The sequence below is a fragment of the Heteronotia binoei genome, chromosome 3 (genome assembly GCF_032191835.1).
Source record: "Heteronotia binoei isolate CCM8104 ecotype False Entrance Well chromosome 3, APGP_CSIRO_Hbin_v1, whole genome shotgun sequence".
Lineage (NCBI taxonomy): Eukaryota > Metazoa > Chordata > Lepidosauria > Squamata > Gekkonidae > Heteronotia > Heteronotia binoei.
The window spans coordinates 22676995-22702823 of record NC_083225.1 but is presented as its reverse complement, the minus strand read 5'-3'; the positions used below and the strand labels follow the sequence as shown (position 1 = coordinate 22702823).

General features: G+C 50.6%; 1 protein-coding gene across 1 annotated transcript; it reads left to right on the top strand.

Annotated features, from left to right (window-relative positions):
• Positions 1-1629: 1629 nt before the first annotated feature.
• On the top strand, positions 1630-16132 carry RGCC (regulator of cell cycle). Its single transcript, XM_060235230.1, has 4 exons — positions 1630-1873; positions 12604-12711; positions 14642-14704; positions 15812-16132. The coding sequence occupies exons 1-4, from the start codon at positions 1630-1632 to the stop codon at positions 15817-15819; spliced, it is 423 nt and encodes a 140-aa protein (XP_060091213.1). The 3' UTR covers positions 15820-16132.
• The last annotated feature ends 9697 nt before the right edge of the window (positions 16133-25829 follow it).

Genomic DNA, 25829 nt, shown 5'->3' with positions numbered 1-25829 from the left:
GAGAAAGGGAAGGGAAGGGAAGGTCCCCTGGGCAAGCACCGGTCGTTTCCGACTCTGGGGTGACGCTGCTTTCACGACGTTTTCACGGCAGACTTTTTACGGGGTGGTTTGCCATTGCCTTCCCCAGTCATCTACACTTTCCCCCCAGCAAGCCGGGGACTCATTTGACCGACCTCGGAAGGATGGAAGGCTGAATTGACCTGAGCCGGCTACCTGAAACCAACTTCTGCCGGGATCGAACTCAGGTCGTGAGCGGAGCTTGGACTGCAGTACTGCAGCTTTACTCCTCTGCGCCGCGGGGCTCTTAAAGAATGCCAACCACCCCTTAAAAAGCCTGCCATGAAAACGTCCCGATGCAACCTCACCGCTGGACTGGTTCTTGCACGGGCCACCTTTACCTTTTTATAAAGAATGTCTAGGTCTGGCTGGAGGAGCTGAGTCCGTGCAAAGGCAAATCATTTCCACTAGGAGGCATCATCCAGCTGCATTGTAGAGCTCAGAAAGTGCAAGACTCTCTCCTTAGTTCAAATAACACTGCCAGAATGCAAATGAGCAGGGGGGGGGGGAATAAGCTAAATACGTGAGAACTAAACAGTGTAATTCCCTAAATCCCAATTGGAAAATGCTCAGGCAAGCAGCCGCGACACTCCCACCAGGGCGCTGAGACAGGATGAGACATTCAAGGCTTTCTACAGAATCTGCAGATCTCCCCTTGGGAGTAGGGTTGCCAATCCCCAAGTGGGGGCAGGGGATCCCCCCCGTTTGGAGACCCTCCCCCTGCTTCAGGGTCGTCAGAAAGCGGGGGGAGGGGAGGGAAATGTCTGCTGGGAACTCTATTATTCCCTAGGGAGATTTATTCCCATAGAAAATCGTGGAGAACTGATCTGCAGGTATCTGGGGCTCGGGGGGGGGGGGCTGTTTTTGAGGTAGAGGCACCAAATTTTCAATATAGCATTTAGTGCCTCTCTCCAAAATACCCCCCAAGTTTCAAAATGATTGGATTAGGGGGTCCAATTCTATGAGCCCCAAAAGGAGGTGCCCCTATCCATTATTTCCTATGGAAGGAAGGAATTGAAAAACTGTGCCGTCCCTTTAAATGTGATGGCCAGAACTCTCTTTGGAGTTCAATTATGCTCGTCACAGCCTTGATCTTGGCTCCACCCCTAATGTCTCCTAGCCCCACCCCCAAAGTCTCCTGGCTCCACCCCCAAAGTCCCCAGGTATTTCTTGAATTGGACTAGGCAACCCTACTTGGGAGCGCCACTCGGGGTTGTGATTCAGCGCAGGGACTCTGTCCTAGGAGGACCGGGCGGGATCCTGCCGGAGCTCTCAGGGGAAGGGAGGGGCTTGTCGGGGCCGCTGTGCAGCGGTCAGCCGGAGGTGGCCGGAGGGCGAGTGATGGGCTGGGGTGGAGTGGAGGGCGAGCCCGCCTGGAGCTGCCGGGGCTTCCTTCCCCCGGGGCTGGCAGGTCCGGGGGCTTGCCGGGAAGGGGCGCTCGGAGCGGAGGGCAGGGAGGAAGGAGCTCCTCGGGAGGCGGCCCCAGGAGGGCAGCGGGGGGGGGGGATCCCCGGGGAGGCTGTGCCGCCGCCTCCTCCTCGGCTGCGCCCTGCTGCTCCTCCTTGCCCGGCGATGGCGAAGCGGCTCCCGAAGCCTCCCCGCCTCCTGCTGCCCGGAGCCTCGGGGGACGGCGGCGGCCCTTGCCCGGGGGAGGCCGCGGGCGGAGGCGAGCTGCTGGCCGAGGCGCTGCGGGACTTCCAGCACGTGCTGCACGAGCTCGCCCAGGAGCCTCGACGGCGGCGGCGGCTGCCTTCCCCGGAGCTCAGCCGGAAGCAGCAGCGGCCCGGAGGCGGCGGGGCCGGGAGCGCCTGGGCAGGTGAGTGGCGGCGGCGGCTGCGGGGGAGGCCTTGCAAATGCCCTCCTCGCCCAGGGGCCCTTCACGGCTGCCTCTCCCTCTGCAGCCCCTTCCCCTGCAGATGCCTCCTAGCCCACTTGCAGCCGGCCAGCGGCAGGGCTCGGATTCCGTGCAGCGAGGGAGCCCCGCAAGGACCGAGCGAGCCAGGCAGGGGCCTTGCGGTCCCCGAGGCAGCTGCTGGTGCGCGTGGAGGAGTCCCCCCCCCCCCCGTGGCTCTGCTTAGGCGGCTGCGCCACCGAGTTGGCTTCCTCCCAGATCAGCCGCGGGCGCCTGGAGTTTCCTGGGCCTCGATGAGCGGGAAGGATGACGACGGCGGCCAGAGAGCCAGTTTGGTGTAGTGGTGAAGTGTGCGGACTCTTATCTGGGAGAACCGGGTTGGATTCCCCACTCCTCCACTTGCACCTGCTGGAATGGCCTTGGGTCAGCCATAGCTCTGGCAGAGGTTGTCCTTGAAAGGGCAGCTGCTGTGAGAGTCCTCTCAGCCCCACCCACCTCACAAGGTGTCTGTTGTGGGGGAGGAAGGGAAAGGAGATTGTGAGCCGCTCTGAGACACTCTCCTTGAAAGGGCAGCTGCTGTGAGAGTCCTCTCAGCCCCACCCACCTCACAGGGTGTTTGTTGTGGGGGAGGAAGGTAAAGGAGATTGTGAGCCGCTCTGAGACTCTTCGGAGTGGAGGGCGGGATATAAATCCAATATCTTCTTCTTCTTCAGAGCAAGGTTGTGAGCCCAGCATTGCCTTGGAGGTGGGCTTGCTCTTTCGTAGACTTGGGGACAAGTGACTTGGACTGCTAACCGCCCCTTCCCACCCCCCCACTATCAACTTCTGTAGCTCCAGGGCCTCCAAGTCTGAAGAAGGCAGCAATGAGTCTCAGTGACTCCCTGTTCATCACCAGCACAGGCTGCCTTTGGAGAGGGCTTTACAGCTAAAGGCTCCAGAGCCCCAGAGGCTGGTTCTTGCCCAGGGAGGGGACCACCTGCTCCCACACAGCAGTGGCCCCGCCTTGCCTTCGGGCCTTTTTTTGGCTGCTGAGCCAGGAGGTTTGGAATCTCCACATTTTGTATTGGTGAGGAATTGTTTCCCAGTCCCTGAGATTGCTTCTGTGTCCGTTTTAGAAAATACACCCCTTGTGAGGCAAAGATGACCCAAACGGACAAACACAACTTCTCTCTTTTGTTTGGGTAAAGGGCGCAGTGGCCCCACATAGAAGGCCTGGCGACGCTTGGCGCCCAAAGCTAGGGGCAATAGGGTGTCAAAGCTTAAAGCGGCATTGTGGGAGAAAGCCCTTGAAGCGTCAGACCTTGAGCCGGCTATCTGAATCCAGCTTCCGCTGGAATCGAACTTAGGTCGTGAGCAGAGAGTTCAGACCGCAGTACTGCAGCTTTACCACTCTGAGCACTTAAACACTACACCAAACTGGCTTTTTTTTAAATTGGGGGAGATCTTAATGCAAGGATTGGTTCCAGTGACCAGTTCCTTTATGACATCTAGAAAGACTCTGTATCAATAACAGAAGGTGACCATACCTATATTCACCACCAGTGCTGCTCCAAAGAGACTAAAGCAGATTTCACTGACCTGTGGCTTGTTGGGATGGCTGGAACGGTAAACCTTCATATTTTGAATGGACCCACAAATGGGGATTTTCAAGGTGGCTTTACATGTATGACGGGAGACAGGTGTAGTACCACAGATTGTTTTCTTGCTGCCAGAAATATGTTTCCACTTTGAGCCAGTTTGGTGTAGTGGTTAAGTGCGTGGACTCCTATCTGGGAGAACCAGGTTTGATTCCCCACTCCTCCACTTGCACCTGCTAGCATGGCCTTGGGTCAGCCAGAGCTCTGGCAGAGGTTGTCCTTGAAAGGGCAGCTGCTGTGAGAGCCCTCTCCAGCCCCGCCCACCTCACAGGGTGTCTGTTGTGGGGGAGGAAGGTAAAGGAGATTGTGAGCCGCTCTGAGATTCTTTGGAGTGGAGGGCGGGATATAAATCCAATATCTATCTTAGAAGCCTTCCTACCTACCCTAGAGAGTGATTACCTACCCCTCCTTCTATGTCTTAATCTCTTATCTTTCAAAAGCTGTCTTAAAATCTAAATTGGGACACAGATCTTGCCAACAGAACAAATAGGCTGTCACGCCAAGTGGACAGTCCAATTAGAACGAAACTGGGAAGGGGTTCTTAGCTGAGGAGGGACGCATGGCCAATAGAGCGGCCATGATTGGCTATTCAGAGGGTGAGAAAGATCCCCTGATTCCCAAGGACAATCTATTTTTACAAGAAATGGAATTACAAAATAAGAAATTGAGATTTCCCTCTAAGAAATGGTTTGGGAAAGGTTGTCAAGCTGCTGAAAGATCCTGTATTTCTGCATTCTCTGCCTAAAAAATCGCACCTGATTTAGAAAACCCAGCTCTTTATCAATCTTTTTGGAATGCAAAGAAATCCTGCAAACCAACTGTGGCTAAAAAAGAGGAAAGCAGATAAAGTGGAAACATGGGGGAAATGGATCCAGGCGGCTTAAGATAAAAATCCCAAATTATTCTGGAAACTGACTTCTAAACATTCTTTCAAGAATTCCTTTCCCTTAGACTCAGGAATCACGGCCGGTGTTTGGAGATCCGACTTCCGAAAGGTCTTTGCAGAGAGCTCCCATGATTTCTGTTTACAAACAACATTTGACTTACCAGACTGACTGCCAATTTCAGCCAAAGATGTCATGGTGCTTATAAAGCAGTTGAAGAAAGGGAAAGTCCCTGGGATGGACAATATTCCCTCTGCTTTCCTAATGAATAACATTGAGTGGTGGGCAGCACACCACCTCCGGCTGGGCTTCTTTCATTTCTGGAGGCAGCAGGATGTATCCCAGTGGCCTGGAGACAGGCAGTCTTCACACCATCCTACAAGAAAGGGAGGAGAGAAGAGCCAGCCAACTACACACCTGTTAGCCTACTTAACATGATAGGCAATGACACACTAGTCATGTACTGGATAAACTAAAATGCTGGATTGAACAAGAAGATATCCTTGTTTTGGAACAGGCAGGTTTCAGGAAGGGAGTTCTCCCCACAAGATCAGCTGCTTCGCAGGCTCTTTTCAGCAATCCGGTTTAAAGGTGATGCCCAAGAGAGCCCCCGCGGAGCCCGTGGTGGGGCTGAGAGGTCTTCCTGGGGGACTCAGCTGCTTGGTGGGCTCTTTGGAGCAGCCTGCCCCCAAGAGACCCCCAGCTGAGCTGCCTGCCCCTCAGTGGGTTTTTTGCCCCTTTGCCCCTGCTTTTTTCCCCCTCGGTATTTTTCTGTTCAGGTTTATTGGACAAGAAAAAATTCTTGTCCAATAAACCTGAACAGGATTTCCAAAAAACCCCCAAATCTTTACAGATATAGAGATCCAGGGGGTTTTTTGGTGGTGGGGGGGGGGGGGGATCCTGAGATGTTTTTTCAGGTCCAATTTGCTGTTGCTTAAGAGGAGGCCCTATATTTAAGGAGTGTTTTTGAGGTTTGACTGTGAGGCCTAGAATAGAAATGGCTACAGCTACCCATGAATTATTTTGCGTGCCAAGATAAGCACCCCTCCTTCTCTACTCCAGTGGCCTCATTACGTTTTGCTTCAGCCTTAACCAAAAAGATTCCAATTGAAGTTCCAGTTGAAGAGCTGGTCTTGGCAAGAATTTTTCTTAGGTCGTTTTCGCACTCACCTTAATCAGCAGCGACGACCCTCTTCACCGCGCAGGATCTGCGCGGATTTCGCACTAATTGCCGCGGAGCACCCGGAAGAGCCGGAAAGTCCCGGCGCTTTTGCAGCGCAAACGGAAACTTCAGTTTGCGCCGCAAAAGCGCCGGGACTTTCCGGCTCTTCCGGGTGCTCCGCGGCAATTAGTGCGAAATCCGCGCAGATCCTGCGCGGTGAAGAGGGTCGTCGCTGCTGATTAAGGTGAGTGCGAAAACAACCTTAGATATCTTTTTGACAGCTTGGCATAAGCAGTTCATCCCCAGGTTAGTCCCTGAGCTCAGTCTGTCATGTCAAAACACCCCTGCACACAGACACAGAGGAGGCCCAAGTCCTGAAGTCTGGTTGGAACCATTTCAGCGCAATGTATACACTTGACTCCCGGAATTGAACAAGGCCGTCTGAAATATAAGGAAGACAATAGACTCCGTCTGCAAGTTACTTTTATTACCTTCTCAGAGTCCAGCTGCAGAGATTAAGGTCTGAAAAGAAAAAAGGAAACAACAATAAAAGCATCCTTCTCCTCGTTTCGGAGGGGACAGATCGGGTGTCTGGAGCAAGCGGAAGGCAGTGGGGGAACTCTCTAAGAGGGAGGGCTTGTGTTGGCCTTCTTGTGCACTTGGATTCACCTGGGGAAAGTGGCTGTTGGTACAGACCTCTGGATCCAAGATGGGACTGGCAAACTTTTGAGCCTTGGAGGTATTAGGCTACCCCTTGGTTCAAATGAGTTGCCAGCTCTCTGTTTGGAGCTACCCGGAGATTTGGGGGGGTGGGGCTTGGGAGGGCGGGGCTTGAGGGGGAGGGACCTTGGTGCATTCTAATCCACCCTCCAAAACAGCCGCTTCCTCCAGGGGAACTGACCTTGGTCATCTGGAGATCCACCGGCCCCTGCTTGGTGGAACTCTCTGTCTAGGGAGACCCCAACCCTAACCTGGAACAATTCTGCTGGGCTTGTAGGGCTGAGGATGTCCCAGCAGGCTGATGGGCAGGGATGGTGACCATGAAGAGCACTACCCTTCCTTCCTTCCTCTTGTGGTTCTGTTCCCCCCTCGCCTACCTCAATGGTGATCACCTGCAGTGTTTTCACCGGTTTTTACAAAAGGCTGTGGTAGACGGTTGGAGCCCGTGGTGCAGAATGGTAAAGCTGCAGTCCTAAACTCTGCTCACCACCTGAGTTCGATCCCAGTGGAAGCTGGGTTCAGGTAGCTGGCTCAAGGTTGACTCAGCCTTCCATCCTTCCGAGGTCGGTGAAATGAGTCCCCAGCTTGCTGGGGGGGGGAGTGTAAAAGACTGGGGAAGGCAAGGGCAAACCACCCCGTAAAAAAGTCTGCCATGAAAACATTGTGATGCGATGTCACCCCAGAGGCAGAAGCAACTGGGGACTATCTTTACCTTTTTATGGTAGATGGAATGATGTAAATCTTGTAAAATTATGTTTTCATTTATTATGATGTACCCCGCCCTGAGCAGGAAGGGTGGGTTAGAAATCAAACATATAAATGGATAAAACTGGAGGTTGGCATCCCTTGCAAGTGGTCCTACCTGGGCTGAAGATGGCATTACTCTGAGGAGTCCTACTGGGCAAGTGTCAGTGGCGTGTGGGGCCAAGGAGGCAGTGGGGGGAGAGCAGGGGGGACAAGCGCTGGGTTTTCCTCCTGCCTGGTATGACCCTCAGATTACATGGTGGCTGCGGGATGCAGCTGTCCCCATTCAGCCTCTTACAGCTGTGGTCTCGTGCAGAGCATCTCTATGTTGCAAAACAGATGCTAGAAAGATCTGCAGTCTGAGCTATTAAAGTTTAGAGGGGGACATAACGGAAAAAACAGACCTGCCCCAAGCAGATGCTGCCGTTGAAGAATATATGAGGCATATAAACAAAGAAAATCGGAGTGATGTCTTTGGACAGAGGAGAGGCTGTGCCCAGTGCTGGACCTGCCCCTGGGGGTACTCGCTGGGCGATCCCTTGGGGGGACCCTCAGCCCCGCCTCCCTCTCAGGGGTGTGGCCAGAGGGGAGGAGAAGGAAGGCAACCTCTGTGGGTCCCCCCTAGGGGGGAGGAAGGTGAAGGCAGGGAGGGAAATGAAGAGCTGGGAGGCTAGAAGGAAGAAAATGCCTTTCGAGGTACCTGAAAAACATTAAAGCTTGACCTGACGTGCCCCGTTCCAAGTCTGCCCGCCTCCACTTGGATAAAAATAGTGAGTTTGTTGGGTGAGCAGATGTCCAGCACACGGTGCAGCTGTATGATTAAGGGACTCTCTGTAATATGAATCTTTTCACCTCATAAATAGTATTATTTGAGCAGTGCTGCTATCGCAGGCAACAGCCAGGAATGTGAGACGACAGCGGAGCTGGCCACTCTGCCGTGGTTGAATGTTGCCAATGGTCAGAATCTTTTGGGACTCGTCTCCTGGCCCATGAGCTCCTGTGCTGTGCCGAGTGGCAGACTGACATTTAGCAAGCAGGCCTGGAGCCTTTCAGGGCCAGAGCCAGTTTGGTGTAGTGGTTAAGTGTGCGGACTCTTATCTGGGAGAACCGGGTTTGATTCTCCACTCCTCCACTTGCACCTGCTAGCATGGCCTTGGGTCAGCCATAGCTCTGGCAGAGGTTGCCCTTGAAAGGGCAGCTGCTGGGAGAGCCCTCTCCAGCCCCACCCACCTCACAGGGTGTCTGTTGTGGGGGAGGAAGGTAAAGGAGATTGTGAGCCGCTCTGAGACTCTGTCCTTGAAAGGGCAGTTGCTGTGAGAGCCCTCTCCAGCCCCACCCACCTCACAGGGTGTCTGTTGTGGGGGAGGAAGGGAAAGGAGATTGTGAGCTGCTCTGAGACTCTTCGGAGTGGAGGGCGGGATATAAATCCAATATCTTCATCTACCTCACAGGGTGTCTGTTGTGGGGGAGGAAGGTAAAGGAGATTGTGAGCCGCTCTGAGACTCTTCGGAGTGGAGGGCGGGATATAAATCCAGTATCTTCATCTACCTCACAGGGTGTCTGTTGTGGGGGAGGAAGGGAAAGGAGATTGTGAGCTGCTCTGAGACTCTTCGGAGTGGAGGGCGGGATATAAATCCAATATCTTCATCTACCTCACAGGGTGTCTGTTGTGGGGGAGGAAGGTAAAGGAGATTGTGAGCCGCTCTGAGACTCTTCGGAGTGGAGGGCGGGATATAAATCCAATATCTTCATCTACCTCACAGGGTGTCTGTTGTGGGGGAGGAAGGTAAAGGAGATTGTGAGCCGCTCTGAGACTCTTCAGAGTGGAGGGCGGGATATAAATCCAATATCTTCATCTACCTCACAGGGTGTCTGTTGTGGGGGAGGAAGGGAAAGGAGATTGTGAGCCGCTCTGAGACTCTTCAGAGTGGGGGGCGGGATATAAATCCAATATCTTCATCTACCTCACAGGGTGTTGTGGGGGGGGGGGGAAGGTAAAGGAGATTGTGAGCTGCTCTGAGACTCTGAGATTCTAAGTGGAGGGCGTGATATAAATCCAATATCTTCATCTACCTCACAGGGTGTCTGTTGTGAGGGGGGGAAGGTAAAGGAGATTGTGAGCTGCTCTGAGACTCTTCGGAGTGGAGGGCGGGATATAAATCCAATATCATTATCTTCTTCTTCTTCTTCTTCTTCTTTACACACTTGCACAGTGTGGTGGGGAGACTCAGATGCCAGCACAGGTCCCCACCACAACTGAAAAAACTAGCACAGTAGGGAGAAAGGCTGTGTCTTGGCCCACTTCTTTTTGTTACAGATACTGGTGAGCCCTCTGTTAAACTGGTTGCTTGCTGATATTCCATGATAATTGTGATCCATCCTTGACAGAAAGTGGCCTCCTACTAACTGGGATCTCTCTGCAGCTCTTGGTACGTAACACCCCTCGGAACTTGGGACGCATGATGGAAAAGGGCAGAGCAGCGGTGAAAAACAGTCTGGAATGGGAGAGAAGCATAGAGTTTTTGGAGCAAGGAGTTGTCTGGCGATGAAGCGATGCAATGCAGTGGCTCCGTGTCTGAGAGCCAGCTGCCTTCTGTGGAAGTGCCAGTTTGCAAGGGCAAGGGGCTGAATTTATTGACGAATGTACAAAGAAAGTTCCCAGCACTCTTTGCATTCAAAAGGAACAAAGCTGCAGCATTGCACCTGGGTTATATTTTCATCAACCAGGGAAGTGGAAAGTGTAGAACAGTATGGTCCTTACAAGAATCACTGAAGAAACAAGACATTTATCTCAAGACTGTAAGGAGAAAACAGCGGCCATGCTATCCTGACCATGAACTAGCCTTCTCAATTATTCTTGCAATTGCTTGCACTCCCCTTTATGTATATCCCCAATCTCCTTTATGTATATCCTTCAATAACTAAAATATTGAGGAAAATACTGAAAGGATTATTTCATTGTCAAAAGAAACTTAAGAAGATAAGAGGGAAGAGCTGTGCTTACGTTGAGCACGGACACTGACCCCTTAGCCCTTCTGTCATCTCTATAGCTGGCTCCAAACATGGTTTATCTTGATTTCAGGAAGGCTTTTGATAAGGTTCCACATACTATCCTTGTTGACAAGTTGGTGAAATGTGGTTTGGATCCTGTTACCGTTAGGTGGATCTGTAACTGGTTGACAGATCGCACCCAAAGAGTGCTTGTGAATGGTTCCTCATCCTCTTGGAGAGGAGGGATAAGTGGAGTGCCTCAAGGATCTGTCCTGGGACGTGTGTTTTTTAACGTCTTTATCAATTATTTGGATGAAGGAATAGAGGGAATGCTTATTAAATTTGCAGATGATACTAAATTGGGAGGGGTTGCAAATACAAAAGACAGAAAGAGGATACAGGATGACCCTGACAGGCTGGAAAACTGGGCTAAAATCAATAAAATGAATTTTAACGGGGATAAATGTCAAGTTCTGCATTTAGGTAGGAAAAATCCAATGCATGCTTATAGGATGAGGGAGACTTGTCTTAGCAGTAGTATGTGCGAAAAGGATCTAGGGGTTTTAGTGGATCATACACTGAACATGAGTCAACAGTGTGATACGGTGGCTAAAAAGGCAAATGCAGTTTTGGGCTGTATCAACAGAAGTATAATGTCCAGATCACGTGATGTGATGGTATCGCTTTACTCTGCTCTGGTAAGACCTCACCTGGAATATTGTGTTCAGTTTTGGGCACCACACTTTAAGAAGGATATAGACAAACTGGAATGGGTCCAGAGTAGGGCGATGCAGATGGTGAGTGGTCTGGAGACCAAGTCCTCTGAGGAAAGGTTGAAGGAGCTGGGGATGTTTAGCCTGGAGAGGAGGCGGCTGAGAGGTAATATGATCACCATCTTCAAGTACTTGAAGGGCTGTCATCTAGAGGATGGTGTGGAATTGTTTTCTGTGGCCCCAGAAGGTAGGACCAGAACCAATGTGTTGAAATTAAATCTAAAGAGTTTCCGGCTCAACATTAGGAAGAACTTCCTGACCGTTAGAGTGATTCCTCAGTGGAACAGGCTTCCTTGGGAGGTGGTGGGCTCTCCTTCCTTGGAGGTTTTTAAACAAGCTAGATGGCCATCTGACAGCAGTGAAGATCCTGTGAATTTAGGGGGAGGTGTTTGTGACTTTCCTGCATTGTGCAGGGGTTGGACTAGATGACCCTGGAGGTCCCTTCCAACTCTAGGATTCTAGAATTCTAACATCAGGAAGAACTTCCTGACCGTTAGAGCGGTTCCTCAGTGGAACAGGTTTCCTCGGGAGGGGGTGAGCTCTCCTTCCTGGGAGGTTTTTAAACAGAGGCTAGATGGCCATCTGACAGCAATGAATATCCCGTGAATTTAGGGGGAGGTGTTTGTGACTTTCCTGCATTGTGCAGGGGTTGGACTAGATGACCCTGGAGATCCCTTCCAACTCTATGATTCTATGAAAACCTTGTCTCCGTAGCAATGATCTTTATCCACACCATTTAGCTAGCGAAGGTGGCCGAGTTTTGAAAAGTGACTGGGCTGTGACTTCTGAAGCAGCTCTATAGGTTGGGTCTCATACAGTGGGCAGGATATTCCATTTCCACGAAGATGACAAATTGCACTGAGACTCTGTGGCTACTTGCTGTCTTCCAGATTGCATAAAATATCCTCACGCGGTTTGGCGTACTTGGGCATACCCATTTCTTTCCCTCAGAAGGAGCAGGCAGGCGTGTAGTAGACGGGATCCTTTGTGACATTTGGCACACAGACCGCAGCTGAGAGGCTGCAACAGCTGGGCAAAAAAGAGACAGATGGAGAAGAGGGAGCTCTGGGCTGGGAGGGACACAAAAGCCGAAGAGCACTAAGGCACAAGAAGGCAGCCCTCGGGAGGGACTCAGCCGCTGCTCTTGTCCTGCGTGATTCACATTGGCTGGCTGCTGTCTGGGCCCAGCCAACCTGAGCACTTCCGTGACAGGCCCCTCGTGCCGAGGAGTCCAGATTTCACAACAGGCCATTGACCAGCTGGCGGCCTGTGAGGAAGCCTCTTCCCATTCAAAACACCTTCTCTCTTCCAGGTTCCTATATAGCAGGAGTGGCCGACGGTAGCTCTCCAGATGTTTTTTGCCTACAACTCTCATCAGCCCCAGCCATTGGCCATGCTGGCTGGGGCTGATGGGAGTTGTAGGCAAAAAAACATCTGGAGAGCTACCGTCGGCCACCCCTGATCTAGAGGCAGTTCCCACGTGTCTGTTGCTCTCTTGTTGCTGGCCGTCCATTTTCCCTCAAGGTCATGTTTGTGGTGTTTTAGTGCTGGAACAGAGAAAACAAGGCCATGCTGCTGGGAAGTGCTCTTTCTGTTGCTCTTCTGTGAAGGCAGGAGGTCAGCCTCTAGAGAGAACTCCTGAGCTTTGGCTTGTGGACTGAAGTCTCTGTTAACCGACTCCAATTGATCTTGTTCTGCCAGCCAGAGTGGAGTGCCTGCGTCTTCTACCTTTTTTACTGATAGGAGAGCTGAAGGTTCTGAATGCTTGGCGTCTTTTATGCAGGTGCAGATTCACTCTACAGGAACAGCTTCAGTCTTCGTGATGAAAAGCTGGATTCTCCAGCCCTGCCTGCTCCAGCTGCAGCTGCTTCTGCAACAGCTATTCACAAAGGTAATGGGACAACTTTTTAAATTTTATTTTTGGAGGCTTGGCTTCTTCATCCTGAGTTGTGCGCTTGTCTTGATAAGCAGCTGCTTTGACGTGACACTTCTCCCTGTTTCTCTTTGCAAATCTGAACATTTCTGCATGCAGCGTCTGGGGGCAGGGGGTGGGGTTCAGTCAGTCTTCTGCTGGCCGACAAGTTCTTTTCCAAGAAGAACGGGACGGTGATATCCAGGTGTTGACATTTAAATATAAAAGGCCTGGCCTCTGTGCCAGTTCAGTCACAATTTGTGGTAGTTTTCTTCACAGATTGGTCACAAGGCTTCAATTTGCATTAGGTCTTAACCCCAGGATCACTTTTCGTATAAGGGGGCTAAATCCTGCACCATACGAAAGTAAGGGAGCTAAAGCCTGCACCACGTGACTATACAGTCTCTGTTGCTGGCAGTCTTGGAAGGGGAAGCATTCACTGTCCCTACAGCAGGGCACAGAAGACTGAAGTCTTTCAACCCACCTACAAACTTAACTGTTATCATTGACTCCTACAGTTGGATTTGTTTCAAGATATTTGGACTATATATGTACAGGAACATTAACATAATAGCCCCAGCCACACCCCCCCCCCCAAATTCTCCTCAGGATGTAAAGAGGACTTTGTAACAGGGAAAAAAAATCAAATTAATGCCTGCTCCTAATTTTCATCTTTTTCCTCATTTTTGTTGTTGCAATAAACACGATTTAGTGAATGCACCAGAGGCTGCAGCCCGGAGATGCACACACAAGCATTGCAAAATAGAAACAAAATAATCTAATAAAATGATGTTCCGAACTAGTCCTTGGCGTGCCAAAACAGAAATATTTCAATAAGTATTATAGATCTTATTGCAGTGACAAGGACTTTGACTGAAACTGTTTTGTAGATGGCAGAAAATGTGTCAGGAGGAGGGTGCCAGGCGGGGGGTGGGTCTGTGCCCCCCCCAGGGGAATCCTTGGTCTTTCCGTCATCTCCCAGAAGAGGAGGAGGGACATACATCTGACACAGAGGCCCTGTGCTTGACAAACCACTCAGCTGATGGGACCACTTGCTGTCCATCAAACCCCCTCCACAATGCAGGAAACTCACAAACACCTCCCCCTAAATTCACAGGATCTTCATTGCTGTCAGATGGCCAGCTAGCCTCTGTTTAAAAACCTCCAAGGAAGGAGAGCCCACCACCTCCCAAGGAGGAAGCCTGTTCCACTGAGGAACCGCTCTAACGGTCAGGAAGTTCTTCCTAATGTTGAGCCGGAAACTCTTTTGATTTAATTTCAACCCCTTGGTTCTGGTCCTACCTTCTAGGGCCACAGAAAACAATTCCACACCCTCCTCTAGATGACAGCCCTTCAAGTCCTTGAAGATGGTGATCCTATCACCTCAGTCGCCTCCTCTCCAGGCTAAACATGCCCAGCTCCTTCAGCCTTTCTTCATAGGACTTCTCCAGACCCCTCGCCATCTTCATCTCCCTCCTCTGGACCCGTTCCAGCTTGTATATATCCTTCTTAAAATGTGGTGCCCAAAATTGAACACAAGACTCCAGGGGAGTTCTTACAGAGAAGAACAGAGTCCGCTCTGCCTGCCACAGAATCAAAGGGGGAAGTCAAGGGCCTTTGACACTGCCCTGGGTGACTGGACACCTTTGGCTCTCTGCAGTGTTTTTTGGAATGTTTACTTATTTAGTCAATTTATAGCCCCTTTCCCACCCCCCCCCCACCAAGGCAGACTCAGGCTGGCTAATATGTAAGCAAATGGGAAAGAAGAGAAGAAGGGATCGTCTCCTATCCCATATGACTCCTGGGGGACTCAAGTGTCTACCTGCACATTACTGAATATTCCTTTTTATTTGTCTTATTCAATAATACCATGAAATCAATAAGGTGGGACATTTTTGGTTTTTTCTAGCAAAGCTTGGAGACACAAAAGAGCTGGAAGAGCTTATTGCTGACCTTGATAGGACCTTGGCAAGTAAGTACAAATAATGAGCAGCCTAACTTAATGAAGGTGGCTGGGGCAGGGAGTGGGATCCTGTTCCATTAATGGCTGGAGCGTCTTCTGCCAGGGGGAGAGATCCAGGTACCAGAGGAAGGCCCCGTGCGCTACAGCAGGCCTCTTTGGGCTTTTTGAGCCAGTGAGCACCACTGGAATTCTGGCACATTCTGGTGATGGCTGCTATAGGAGGCGGAGCCAACTACAAAATGGCTGCCACAAGAGGCAGAAACACGCACACAGATGAAGCCCAAGTGCAGAGGATAAGAGGGATAATTAAAAACACACTAGGAAAGAGAGATGAGAGAGAATAAAACAAACACCGAGACAATATTATTTTAATCAGCTCTTCAAAAGCTCCACCTGCTTTATAAAAACATTTGGTAGGCGCCAAGAAACAGCCCCGCGGCGCAGAGGGGTAAAGCTCCAGTGCTGCATTCGGAGCCCTCTGCTCACAACCTGGGTTCAATCCCAGCAGAAGCTGGGTTCAGGTAGCCGGCTCAAGGTTGACTCAGCCTTCCATCCTTCCGAGGTCGGTCAAATGAGTCCCCAGCTTGCTGGGGGGAAAGCGTAGATGACTGGGGAAGGCAAGGGCAAACCACCCCGAAAAAGTTTGCCGTGAAAACATTGTGAAAGCAACGTCACCCCAGAGTCGGAAACGACTGGTGCTTGCACAGGGGACTTTTCCTTTACCTTTTAAAAAAGAAAGGTCTGGCCGGCACCATCTTGGGGACCCCTGCACTCGAGCGAAGCCCCAAAGAAAACAAATGGGCTGGAGCCAGTCCGGCATCACTCAGACACTGGCCATGCCTACAGGGGGCACCCATGGTCTCTTTGTCCCTGTGGGAGTGTGTGGGTTTGAGCCCTAAGGGCTGAGCGGTCATGAGGATCACAGGGGTCATGTGTCACAGGGGACTGGCAGCTTGGGCTTAGGTGGTCTTGCAGGGTTTTAGCTCCTGAAGCATTTTAGTATTCTTCTTTAACAGGATCCTGCTAAAGATCAAAGTTTAAGGAAGGCGATGGAAGAGTGGCTTGGGGGTAGATGACAGAATATTGTTTTGATTGGCCATCTGTTATACTTAACAGGTATGTGAGCCAGGTGTTTTGGCAGGAGTGTCCAGCTGTGTCTGAGCTGATACCCACCCGGGTCGATGTCAGAGGGGGGGGGCTCCGAAGTCTGTCTGGCCGTCTCCTCCTGCCCTTGTAAGCACTCTTAACTGTTGTGTCTTTCCCTCCAGATGTAAATAACACATTTTCTGGTGTGCTTTTTTCATAAAATATAGTTCAAGATTAATGTATATGTACTTTAAGGAAAATATTTGCAATTTTATACAGCTAACTTTATTAATACGTTCTTGTTTTGTTTTTACAATGTATTTTTGTATACAATTAAACTCTGAAATGGAATTTTTTTAAAAAATGCTTAAGTGGTGGGGGGGGGGGCTGCTGTTTTATGATTGCCTTTCACCCTCTTCTCTAGGATGCGCCCAGGAGTTCCCGGGGGGGGGGGGGTGGCATTCTCCATTCTGGCACCAGTGAGGCCACTTCTGGCATAAAGACCGGATCCTTCGGGCTGCCTTCGGCTCTTGTGCCCCAACACTTGGAATAGACAAAATCTCCAGTGACGTCATCTTTCCAGGGCTGGGACCAGGATTTTGGGCACCCTAGGCGAGGCTACCCACTTGTACCCCCCCCCCCCAACCAATTTTTTAAAAAGAGAAGAAATGTGGGAAAAATACAAATCACAAAACTTTAGACTTGATGAGAAGGAGGGCAGGAAGGGCTGCATCCGGGCTTCGTTCTCGTGGCCCTTCCTTTGACAATTTGGGGTCAGTCAGCAATTTTTCTTTAGGCCAGTTTGTACAAGGAGCAAGGGCCACTGGGGATGTACGTGGTGGTGGGGGGGAGGAAGCTATGAGTTTCCTGCATCGTGCAGGGGGTTGGGCTAGATGACCCTGGAGGTCCCTCCCTACTCTAGGATTCTGTGAATACAATAAATGGCAAGGAAAGGAAAGGTCTCCTGTGCAAGCACCAGTCGTTTCTGACTCTGGGGTGACGTTGCTTTCACATTTTCACGGCAGACGTTTTACGGGGTGGTTTGCCATTGCCTTCTCCAATCCTCTACACTTTCCCCCCAGCAAGCTGGGTACTCATTTGACCAGCCTCAGAAGGATGGAAGGCTGAGTCAACCTTGGGCCGGCTACCTGAACCAGCTTTCGTTGGGATAGAACTCAGGTTGTGAGCAGAGAATTCAGACCCACAGTATTGCTGCTTTACCACTCTGCGCCACAGGACCGTTTACAATAAATGAGAGGGTTGCATTTCTCCGGACCGATTTTTGTGCCCAAATCTGTGGTCCTTCTCTGTTTCTATAGCCTGTCAGTCTGACAGCCAGCTACACAAAAGGGAGCTTTTCTTGGCAAGAGATTTGTGAAGTTGGGTCTCGCTTTCATCCAACTTCCCCTGAAAGGGGCTCTTTTTCCCCTCTTCTTTTCAGTCCCCTGATCTAATTGATGCCACTTTTCATTCCACCAAAATGGTGGTTGCGGGGGGAGAGAAACTACTTGCTGGGGGCTCTCATTCAGGAGGGAGGGAGTCTGCTGCTCCTCAGTCACTCACCATTCACCCCCTAAACCTCAGTGGTGGCCAACATTCCTCCTGTGTCTGCCTATCAAAGGAGCCTTTGCCTCCCCTCCCCCCCCCACCCACAGATCCTGCTCTGGCCCTGCAAGACCGGGAAGGGAGGGACGGTGGCTCAGTGGTAGAGCATCTGCTTGGGAAGCAGAAGGTCCCAGGTTCAATCCCTGGCATCTCCAACTAAAAAGGGTTCAGGCAAATAGGCGTGAAAAGCCTCAGCTTGAGACCCTGGAGAGCCGCTGCCTGTCTGAGTAGACAATACTGACTCTGATGGACTGAGGGGGTCTGATTCAGTAGAAGGCAGCTTCATATGTTCATGGGAGGGATGGTGGCTCAGTGGCAGAGCATCTGCTTGGTAAGCAGAAGGTCCCAGGTTCAATCCCCACTGGCATTGCCAACTAAAAATGGCCCAGGCAAGTAGGCGTGAAAAACCTCAGCTGGAAACCCTGGAGAGCCACTGCCCATCTGAGTAGACAAGACTTGACTTTGATGGACCGAAGAGGGTCTGATTCAGTAGAAGGCAGCTTCAGATGTTCATGAATAAGTCACGAATAAGGAACTGGGAATAAGGAACCAACTTCAGCCTCCTTTTAAGGGAAGGGATGGTGGCTCAGTGGTAGAGCATTTGCTTGGTAAGCAGAAGGTCCAGGTTCAATCCCCGGCATCTCCAACTAAAAAGGGTCCAGGCAAGTAGGTGTGAAAAACCTCAGCTTGAGACCCTGGAGAACCGCTGCCAGTCTGAGGAGACAATACTGACTTTGATGGACCAAGGGACTGATTCAGTATAAAAAAGGTAAAGGTTGTCCCTTGTGCAAGCACCAGTCGTAGGGGGATGGGTGGTGGCTCAGTGGTAGAGCATTTGCTTGGTAAGCAGAAGGTCCCAGGTTCAATCCCCGGCATCTCCAACAAAAAAGGGTCCAGGCAAATAGGTGTGAATAACCTCAGCTGGAGACCCTGGAGAGCCATGAATGGGGCTGTGGCTCAGTGGTAGAGCATCTGCTTGGTAAGCAGAAGATCCCAGGTTCAATCCCCGGCATCTCCAACTAAAAAGGGTCCAGGCAAGTAGGTGTGAATAACCTCAGCTGGAGACCTTGGAGAGCCATGAATGGGGCTGTGGCTCAGTGGTAGAGCATCCGTTTGGTGAGCAGAAGGTCCCAGGTTCAATCCCCGGCATCTCCAACTAAAAAGGGTCCAGGCAAATCGGTGTGAAAAACCTCAGCTTGAGACCCTGAAGAGCCGCTGCCAGTCTGAGAAGACAGTACTGACTTTGATGGACCCAGGGTCTGATTCAGTAGAAAGCTTCATATGTTCACAAGGAATGAAGGCAACTTTAAGGGAGGGATGGTAGCTCAGTGGTAGAGCATCTGCTTGGGAAGCAGAAGGTCCCAGGTTCAATCCCCGGCATCTCCAACTAAAAGGGTCCAAGCAAGCAGGTGTGAAAAACCTCAGCTTGAGACCCTGGAGGGCCGCTGCCAGTCTGAGAAGACAATACTGACTTTGATGGACCGAGGGTCTGATTCAGTATAAGGCAGCTTCATATGTCCATATGTCTGTCTGGAAGCGCATCCAAAGGGCCATCCTGTGCCAGGGGATGCCATCCAGAAAGACCAGCTCTCTCACCTGAATACGCCTGGGGGTGTGGATCTGGTTGGTGCCCGTGGCTGCCAGACCAGCAAGTGACACGTGAGCCTGCAGACACAGGCAAGATCTGGGCCACGGAAGAGAAGGCAGGAAAACTTGGACGTGATAGTGACAGATCTGTCGGTTTGAACATGGATCAGCATAGGAAGGGGGTTTTGTGTGTCTGTGTTTTAAGCAAAATGGATGCATAGGAAGGGGGGGCTGCTGCTCATCTCTTGACAGTCTCCCCACCTCCCTCCATTTCTCCCCTCCCTTTTCTGCTCAGCTGAATTCTGAGACAGGAAGCGTGGGGGATGAGAACATCTCCCCCAGGGGTTCCCTGTACTGTTCAAAGTAGACTCCCCTCCTTAGGAAATTGGTGCAGAGGTAGAGCTCTGTGTGAGTCTGCACACGTCCCGATTGGTCCTTGATGGCCAGCAGAATGTTTTTGTCCTCTGCACATGCTCAGTTTCCCCTGCACTACTAGCACGGCAATCTGAATAGCGCAGCTGTGGAATGAATCCCTCTGGCCTTTTGCCTCTTCTGCTCGCGCTGATCTGAGTCTTAGCTGTACAACATCATCCTGGTGCGTTGATGGAAGCAGGGCTGGGCGAAATGTAGAGGCTGGCAGGATCGGACCGCTTGCGTGCCTGACACGCTGCCCCTTTTTGACAAAGGGTGGCAAAGGCCCAGGTCTCTGCTTGAAAACCTGAGACTTCCTCTTGCAAAGAATGCAGAGCTCTTGCACCCCATGCTGGGATGAGGGAGCCAGGAGGTTTCAGTCACATAGCCTGCCCTTGGCATCTTTTCCAGCCCCACCTCACTGAATGGCTAAAGACACAACAGGTCACCAGCAATGTTCCCACTAAGCAGCAGAGGCTTGTGAGCAAGAATTCTACTTCGTGAGCTACTGGCATTAAAGTTGTGGGCTACTGCATAAATTATTGTGCTCTGAGGTCATCCTTCCTGAGCTAAGACAAAAATGTGTGAGCCGGAGGGTAAAAATCCGTGAGCTAGCTCACGCTCACTCAGCTTAGAGGGAACACTGGTCACCGGGTGCAGCTGCCAGCCTAAAAGTTGGTTTCCCCCCATGGAATAATCACCTGCGTCTAGAAAGTGACCATGTTGGAGAAAAGGGCCCCAGCCCAGACATCTGCCTGAAAGAGGTGTGTGAAGAACTGAACCAAATAGAACTGACCCCAAAGGAAGTTCTAGAGCTCACTGCCTAATCAAAAAGTAACAAATCCCTGGTTCCAGATGGGATATGCACCCAAGAGGGACTCAAAGAACTCAAAAATGAAATTGCCGATCTAACAAATGTACGGAGTTTGTCATTAACATCAGCCTCTGGGCTGGAACAGCCAGTTTTTGGTGTTTTTGTTTTTTTTTTTAAGAAAAAGGATCTAGAAGACTACAGACTGGTTAGTGTAATATCTGTCCCTGGTACAGCTTTATAGAAAGTGTTATTAAAAGTAGAATTTTTGCACACCAGATGAACTAGCCTTGCTGAACAGAAACCAAGATGGTGTCTGCCCAGGACAGTCCAGCACCTCCCAAGCCTTTGAGGTTTTTGAGAGTGTCAAGAAGCCTGTAGCCTGGGGTGACCCAGTAGATGTTGTATGCTTGGACGTCCAAAACATATTTCTCCAGGTGCCTTGCTGAAGCCTTCTGAGTAGACGGCAGTTATGGGTGGAGGAGATGTGTCCCTACGTGGAGGAGTGACAGGTTAAAAAAAAGAAGGAAAGGGTGAGAAGAACTAAATGGTTTTCCCTGGAGAGGGGAGTTCCCCCCAGAGGTCTGTGTGGGGGACCAGTGAGATAGAGAGGTTTGGGGATGAAAGCCAACTGTTCAAAGTGGTGAAAACACAATATGGCGGAAGGATTAATATGGGACAAGTAATGTATAGTAATGTATTACAAGTCCCCTTTGTAGTTATGTTTGGAGTGCCACGTACACCTCTGGTCACCTCATCTTAAGAAGAACATTGAGAAGCAGGGAGAAACCACTGGCCATAGGGTTGGAACATCTGGGGTGTCGTTACGGGGGAAAGGCAGTTAAAGAACTGCATGATGGATCCCTTGCAGCCCCACCACAGCTGCAGAGAGGGGCTTTTGGGAAAACCACAGAGAGCACGGGCAGGCCCGGAATGCAGTTCTCAGGAGAAGGAAGATCGCCTGCACCCCCCGCTCCTCCCCCCCCTCCGCCCATGCCGCCACTTTCCCACGCAGAAATAGTCCTGGGGGAGGTGGTTTTTGCTGCTCCACAAGCTCATAGTACTCCACATGGAGCAAGAGCAGGAAGGAAATACCCCTCCCTCCCAGCACCCTTTCAGCATGGGAGAATGGGCTGCAGGGGAGCCTTTGGGAGCTATTTGGGTTTTGTTTGGTTTATATTTGAACATATGAAGCTGCCTTCTGCTGAATCAGACCCCCCTGGGTCCATCAAAGTCAGTATTGTCTACTCAGACTGGTAGTGGCTCTCCAGCTGAGGTTTTTCACGCCTATTTGCCTGGACCCTTTTTAGTTGGAGATGCCAGGGATTGAACCTGGGACCTTCTGCTTACCAAGCAGATGTTCTGCCACTGAGCCACTATCCCTCCCCAGTGGTTAAGTGTAGTGGTTAAGTGTGTGGGCTCTTATCTGGAAGAACCAGGTTTGATTCCCCACCCCTCCACTTACACCTGCTGGAATGGCCTTGGGTCAGCCATAGTTCTGGCAGAGGTTGTCCTTGAAAGGGCTGCTGCTGTGAGAGCCCTCTCAGCCCCACCCACTTCACAGGGTGTCTGTTGTGGGGGGAGAAAATATAGGAGACTGAGAGCTGCTCTGAGTCTCTGATTCAGAGAGAAGGGCGGGGTATAAATCTGCAATTCTTCTTAAACGCCATTCCCTACAGCTGCTGGGAGGGGGAGGAGGTGGAAGAAGAGGAGGAGGAAGAGTTGGGCTTATACTCCACCGTTCACTCAGAGGGGCTTATAATCTCTTTCCCTTCCTCTTCCCCACAACAGACACCCTGTGAGGTAGGTGGGGCTGAGAGAGCTCTCACAGAAACTGCTCTTGCGAGAACAGCTCTGAGAGAAACTGTGACTGACCCAAGGTCACCCAGCAGCTGCATGTGGAGGAGGAGTGGGGAATCAAACCCAGTTCTCCAGATTAGAGTCTGCCGCTCTCTTAACCACTACACCTAACTGGCTCTTACACCAAACTGTCAAAGAAGGAAAGCGAGACTCAACTGTTTAAAAACCCAAATGTGTAGTTTGTCCCTTAGATAGATAAATGGGCATATCTATGGGAGCTCAGCTGGACTTGCAGGGTTGGTGGGAGAAGGCCTCGCATTGTGGGCTGCTGGGCAGCCTTGTCAGATGTGGGCTTCGCTGTGTGATCTCGTTGGCCACTGAGGAAAGCAGGATGCCCGTCTAGAGCCTGTGGGCACCCTTGGAATCCTGGCACAGTGTGGTGGGTGCAGCCACAACCTGCCACAGGAGGCAGAACCAGCCACACAGCGGCCGCCACAGCTTCCCTTCAGCCACACAGCCAATCAAATATCCAGCAGCCAATCAGATCAGCTGGACAAAAGCCTCACCCATTTTAAATATTTAGGGGGCACCGGGAGAGGTCCTGGCAGGCAGGATGGTGGCCATGGGCACTATGTTGGGCACCCCTGCTCTGGACGGCCCCTTAGTTTGACCCAGCATGGTCACCCTCTACAAGCTACATTCTGTATACAGCCAGTGTTTGATATAGACTAGAATTCAATTATGCAACCTGCATTCTGCAAGAAAGAGGTGTTGTGTGACCTTTCTGAACATACTGGCCTGTCCTTAGAAGTTTAATACTAAAGAAGAAGAATAAAATACAGTCCTGGGATTGTATCACTGGAGAACTGGGATTTCTGTGTTTTCCCACCTACATAGGAATAGAGGCTGAGAATAAATTGTTCCCTATTTAAAACTGCCGTCCCACCTCCAGACAAATATACATTTGTAATCACATTCATTCCCACTGGGGAACATTTTGGAAAGACTATTTGTGAGGAATTAACACTGGAAGACGTTTCTTTTTCCACTGCTTTCAGCTAAGGACAGAAATAAAGATCTGTATACAGCGTTGTTCTCTAGCTACAAAGAGACCCTTATTTATTCTTCCCAGCATCTAAATTGGGGAAACAGCTTCTTATTGTCTGGGCCCGAGTCGGGCTATGTATGGGCAGATGGCTCTGCAAAGCTGCATTTCAGTGCTTGCCAGGGTTGCTAAACTGGGAGAGGCCAGAAAACCATGATCGGCCAGTGTTGCGGGCAAAGAAGAATGATGAATGTGTCCAAATTTAGCTCGCATCCTAAAAAAGAGAGGTGTCCTCATGAGTAGATGCAGAAATCCCTTTTCCTTAATCCCTCTTGTAAGGAAGAGATGGTGGGAGGAAACGTGGACTGCCTGGTATTGGCCCTTTCAGCTGACCACAAAGTCCTGGGCAGGCCTGGCTGTGCTCCTCAGCCCTGGGGTGCGGTCACACTCACCATTAAATCCATCTGCAACGCGCCCCTATTATAATCCGCACAACCAATTTCCCAATCAGACAACAGCCAGGCTCCCGTTCTATCCCATGTGCGTCCCGTCGCTGGTCGATCAGAGTGCTCTACCGGACCTCGTTTCATGAGACATCAATCTGCATTAGCGCAGGCGCAGTGATGCCCGCTATCTGCACTATCGAGCAGATCCAGCATCTCCTCCCTTCTCCACGAGAGACCTCGCACACCCATCATGACCTCATTCTCGAGGGCGGGGATGCGCGTCACTTTTAAATGGGTCAAATCACTAACAGTTTTGCTAGTCTGTTGGCACTACTTTTCCAGCACGAGCACTACACATGCAGAAAAAACCCCAGGAATTCAAATCAGTTCACATCTACTTTCAAAAGTGAGTTTTGTTTCTGGACATAGGGGCGGGTAAACGATTTATCGAGCCAACATTCGCTCGCTCATTCACTGGCGCAGTGATATCACTTGCAGGGGGCCTTGGGAGGGAAGCGGTGGTGCACTTCCGACGAGTCGCCAACGATGGAGCGTTCAAACAGAGAAATTCCGCTCAGGAACCGTCAGAAGAATTTTGTTCTGGATTTAAAGCAGTATCAAATTAGTCCGCGCCCCAGTCGTCTCAACGCGGGACTCGAATGAGCTAACCACCATTCTCAGATGCTGACGTTTGGACAACCGCTTAAAATCCGACATGCTTCCGGACTCCACTCATGCCCGTAGTGGGATTTTCTGAACGTTTGACCTCTCTTTTTTCTCCTCTGCCACATGCACCACTTCCCATGTGAGCCAGGCGTTCCCTCCAAATACATGATCTTGCTGGCCTGCAAGCCACATGGGGAAGAGGGCTTAGCTTGACTGGGAAGTTTGGAACTTCAAGGTATTCTTTAATCTGGTTTCAAAAACTGGAGTCATGTCTGTAACTTCAATGTGATCATCCAAGGTCCAAACCGCAGCTGGAAGAGCTACCACAGATACCAGGTCTTTACCAGGCAGCCCTCCAGCTTCCATTCAGGCACAGCGGTGTGTGTGTATGTGTGTGAGGGGGGTGGAATCAGAAAGTTTCAGAAACTGACTCCCCATCATTACCCTTGAATTAAACTCCAGAAGTAAAATGCTGCTGTTGCCATCATCTCTTGAAAAAGCCATCTTTAGATCCAAGTGATGTGGCCAACTCCCACCCAGTGTCGAACTTAACATTACAGTGTAATGTAGAAGTCAGTGGTGTTCTGACAAAGCTTGCATGTAGAACTTCAAATAGACAAGAGCATGTAGCAAAAAGACATTCACAGAAGACAGTTCAAAAACAGTCTTTCCAAGGAGTGACAATATTCCAGCATTTAGTTCATGGAACCAAAAGAGCCCTTCCAAAGACATCTGTTCTAGATATCAAGAAGTTTCATCCGTCTTTCTTCAATTTGGAGGCTTATTTCAGAACATGCCTGAGATTTCCCAGAGGGAGAATCCATCTGTGGGGCTCTTTTCTGAGATGGAGGTGCCAACAGTTCAACATCCCACCCAGTGCCTCAGGAGGGTGCAGTGAGGGTACCAGAACACACAGCCTGCTGCCTGCCCTCTTATAGGGGGAGGGAGATGCTCTTGTGAGGCCCCCTCTGGAGGGGGTGGAGGAAGGCTGGGGGGGGTGCGGGGGGTGGCCTGGGGGGCAGGGGGTGCATCACCTCATGTAGCTGCCCCATGGAGTGAGGATGTCCAAAACTCACAGTCACAGAACCTTTATTGGCATAACAGCAACAATACATAACAGGGGAGGTGGTTAATTAAACATTCTAAACAGACTTCTCCTCTTATAAGCACAGTAAAGGGAGTCTGCCACCACTTCAACAGTTTCAGCCTTATTTGAGGCTAGTAAGTTTACGATCTTATTTTCATCAGATTCACCCTCTTGGGATTGCAATATAGGATCCAGATAGGATGCACGTGAATCACAGTAGAATCTACAGGATAAAAGTTCATGGTCTGTTCCTTCAGTTTCCTCCAGCCCTAGAGTTGCCAAGTCCAATTCAAGAAATATCTGGGGACTTTAGGGGTGGAGCCAGGAGACTTTGGGGGTGGAGCCAGGAATAAGGGTGTGACAAGCATAATTGAACTCTAAGGGAGTTCTGGCCATCACATTTAAAGGATCCGCACACCTTTTTAAATGTCTTCCTTCCATAGGAAATAATGAAGGATAGGGGCACCTTCTTTTGGGGCTCATAGAATGGGACCTCCTGGTCCAATCGTTTTGAAACTTGGGAGATACTTTGGGGAGAGTCACTAGATACTATACTGAAAATTTGGTGCCTCTACATCAAAAAACAGCTC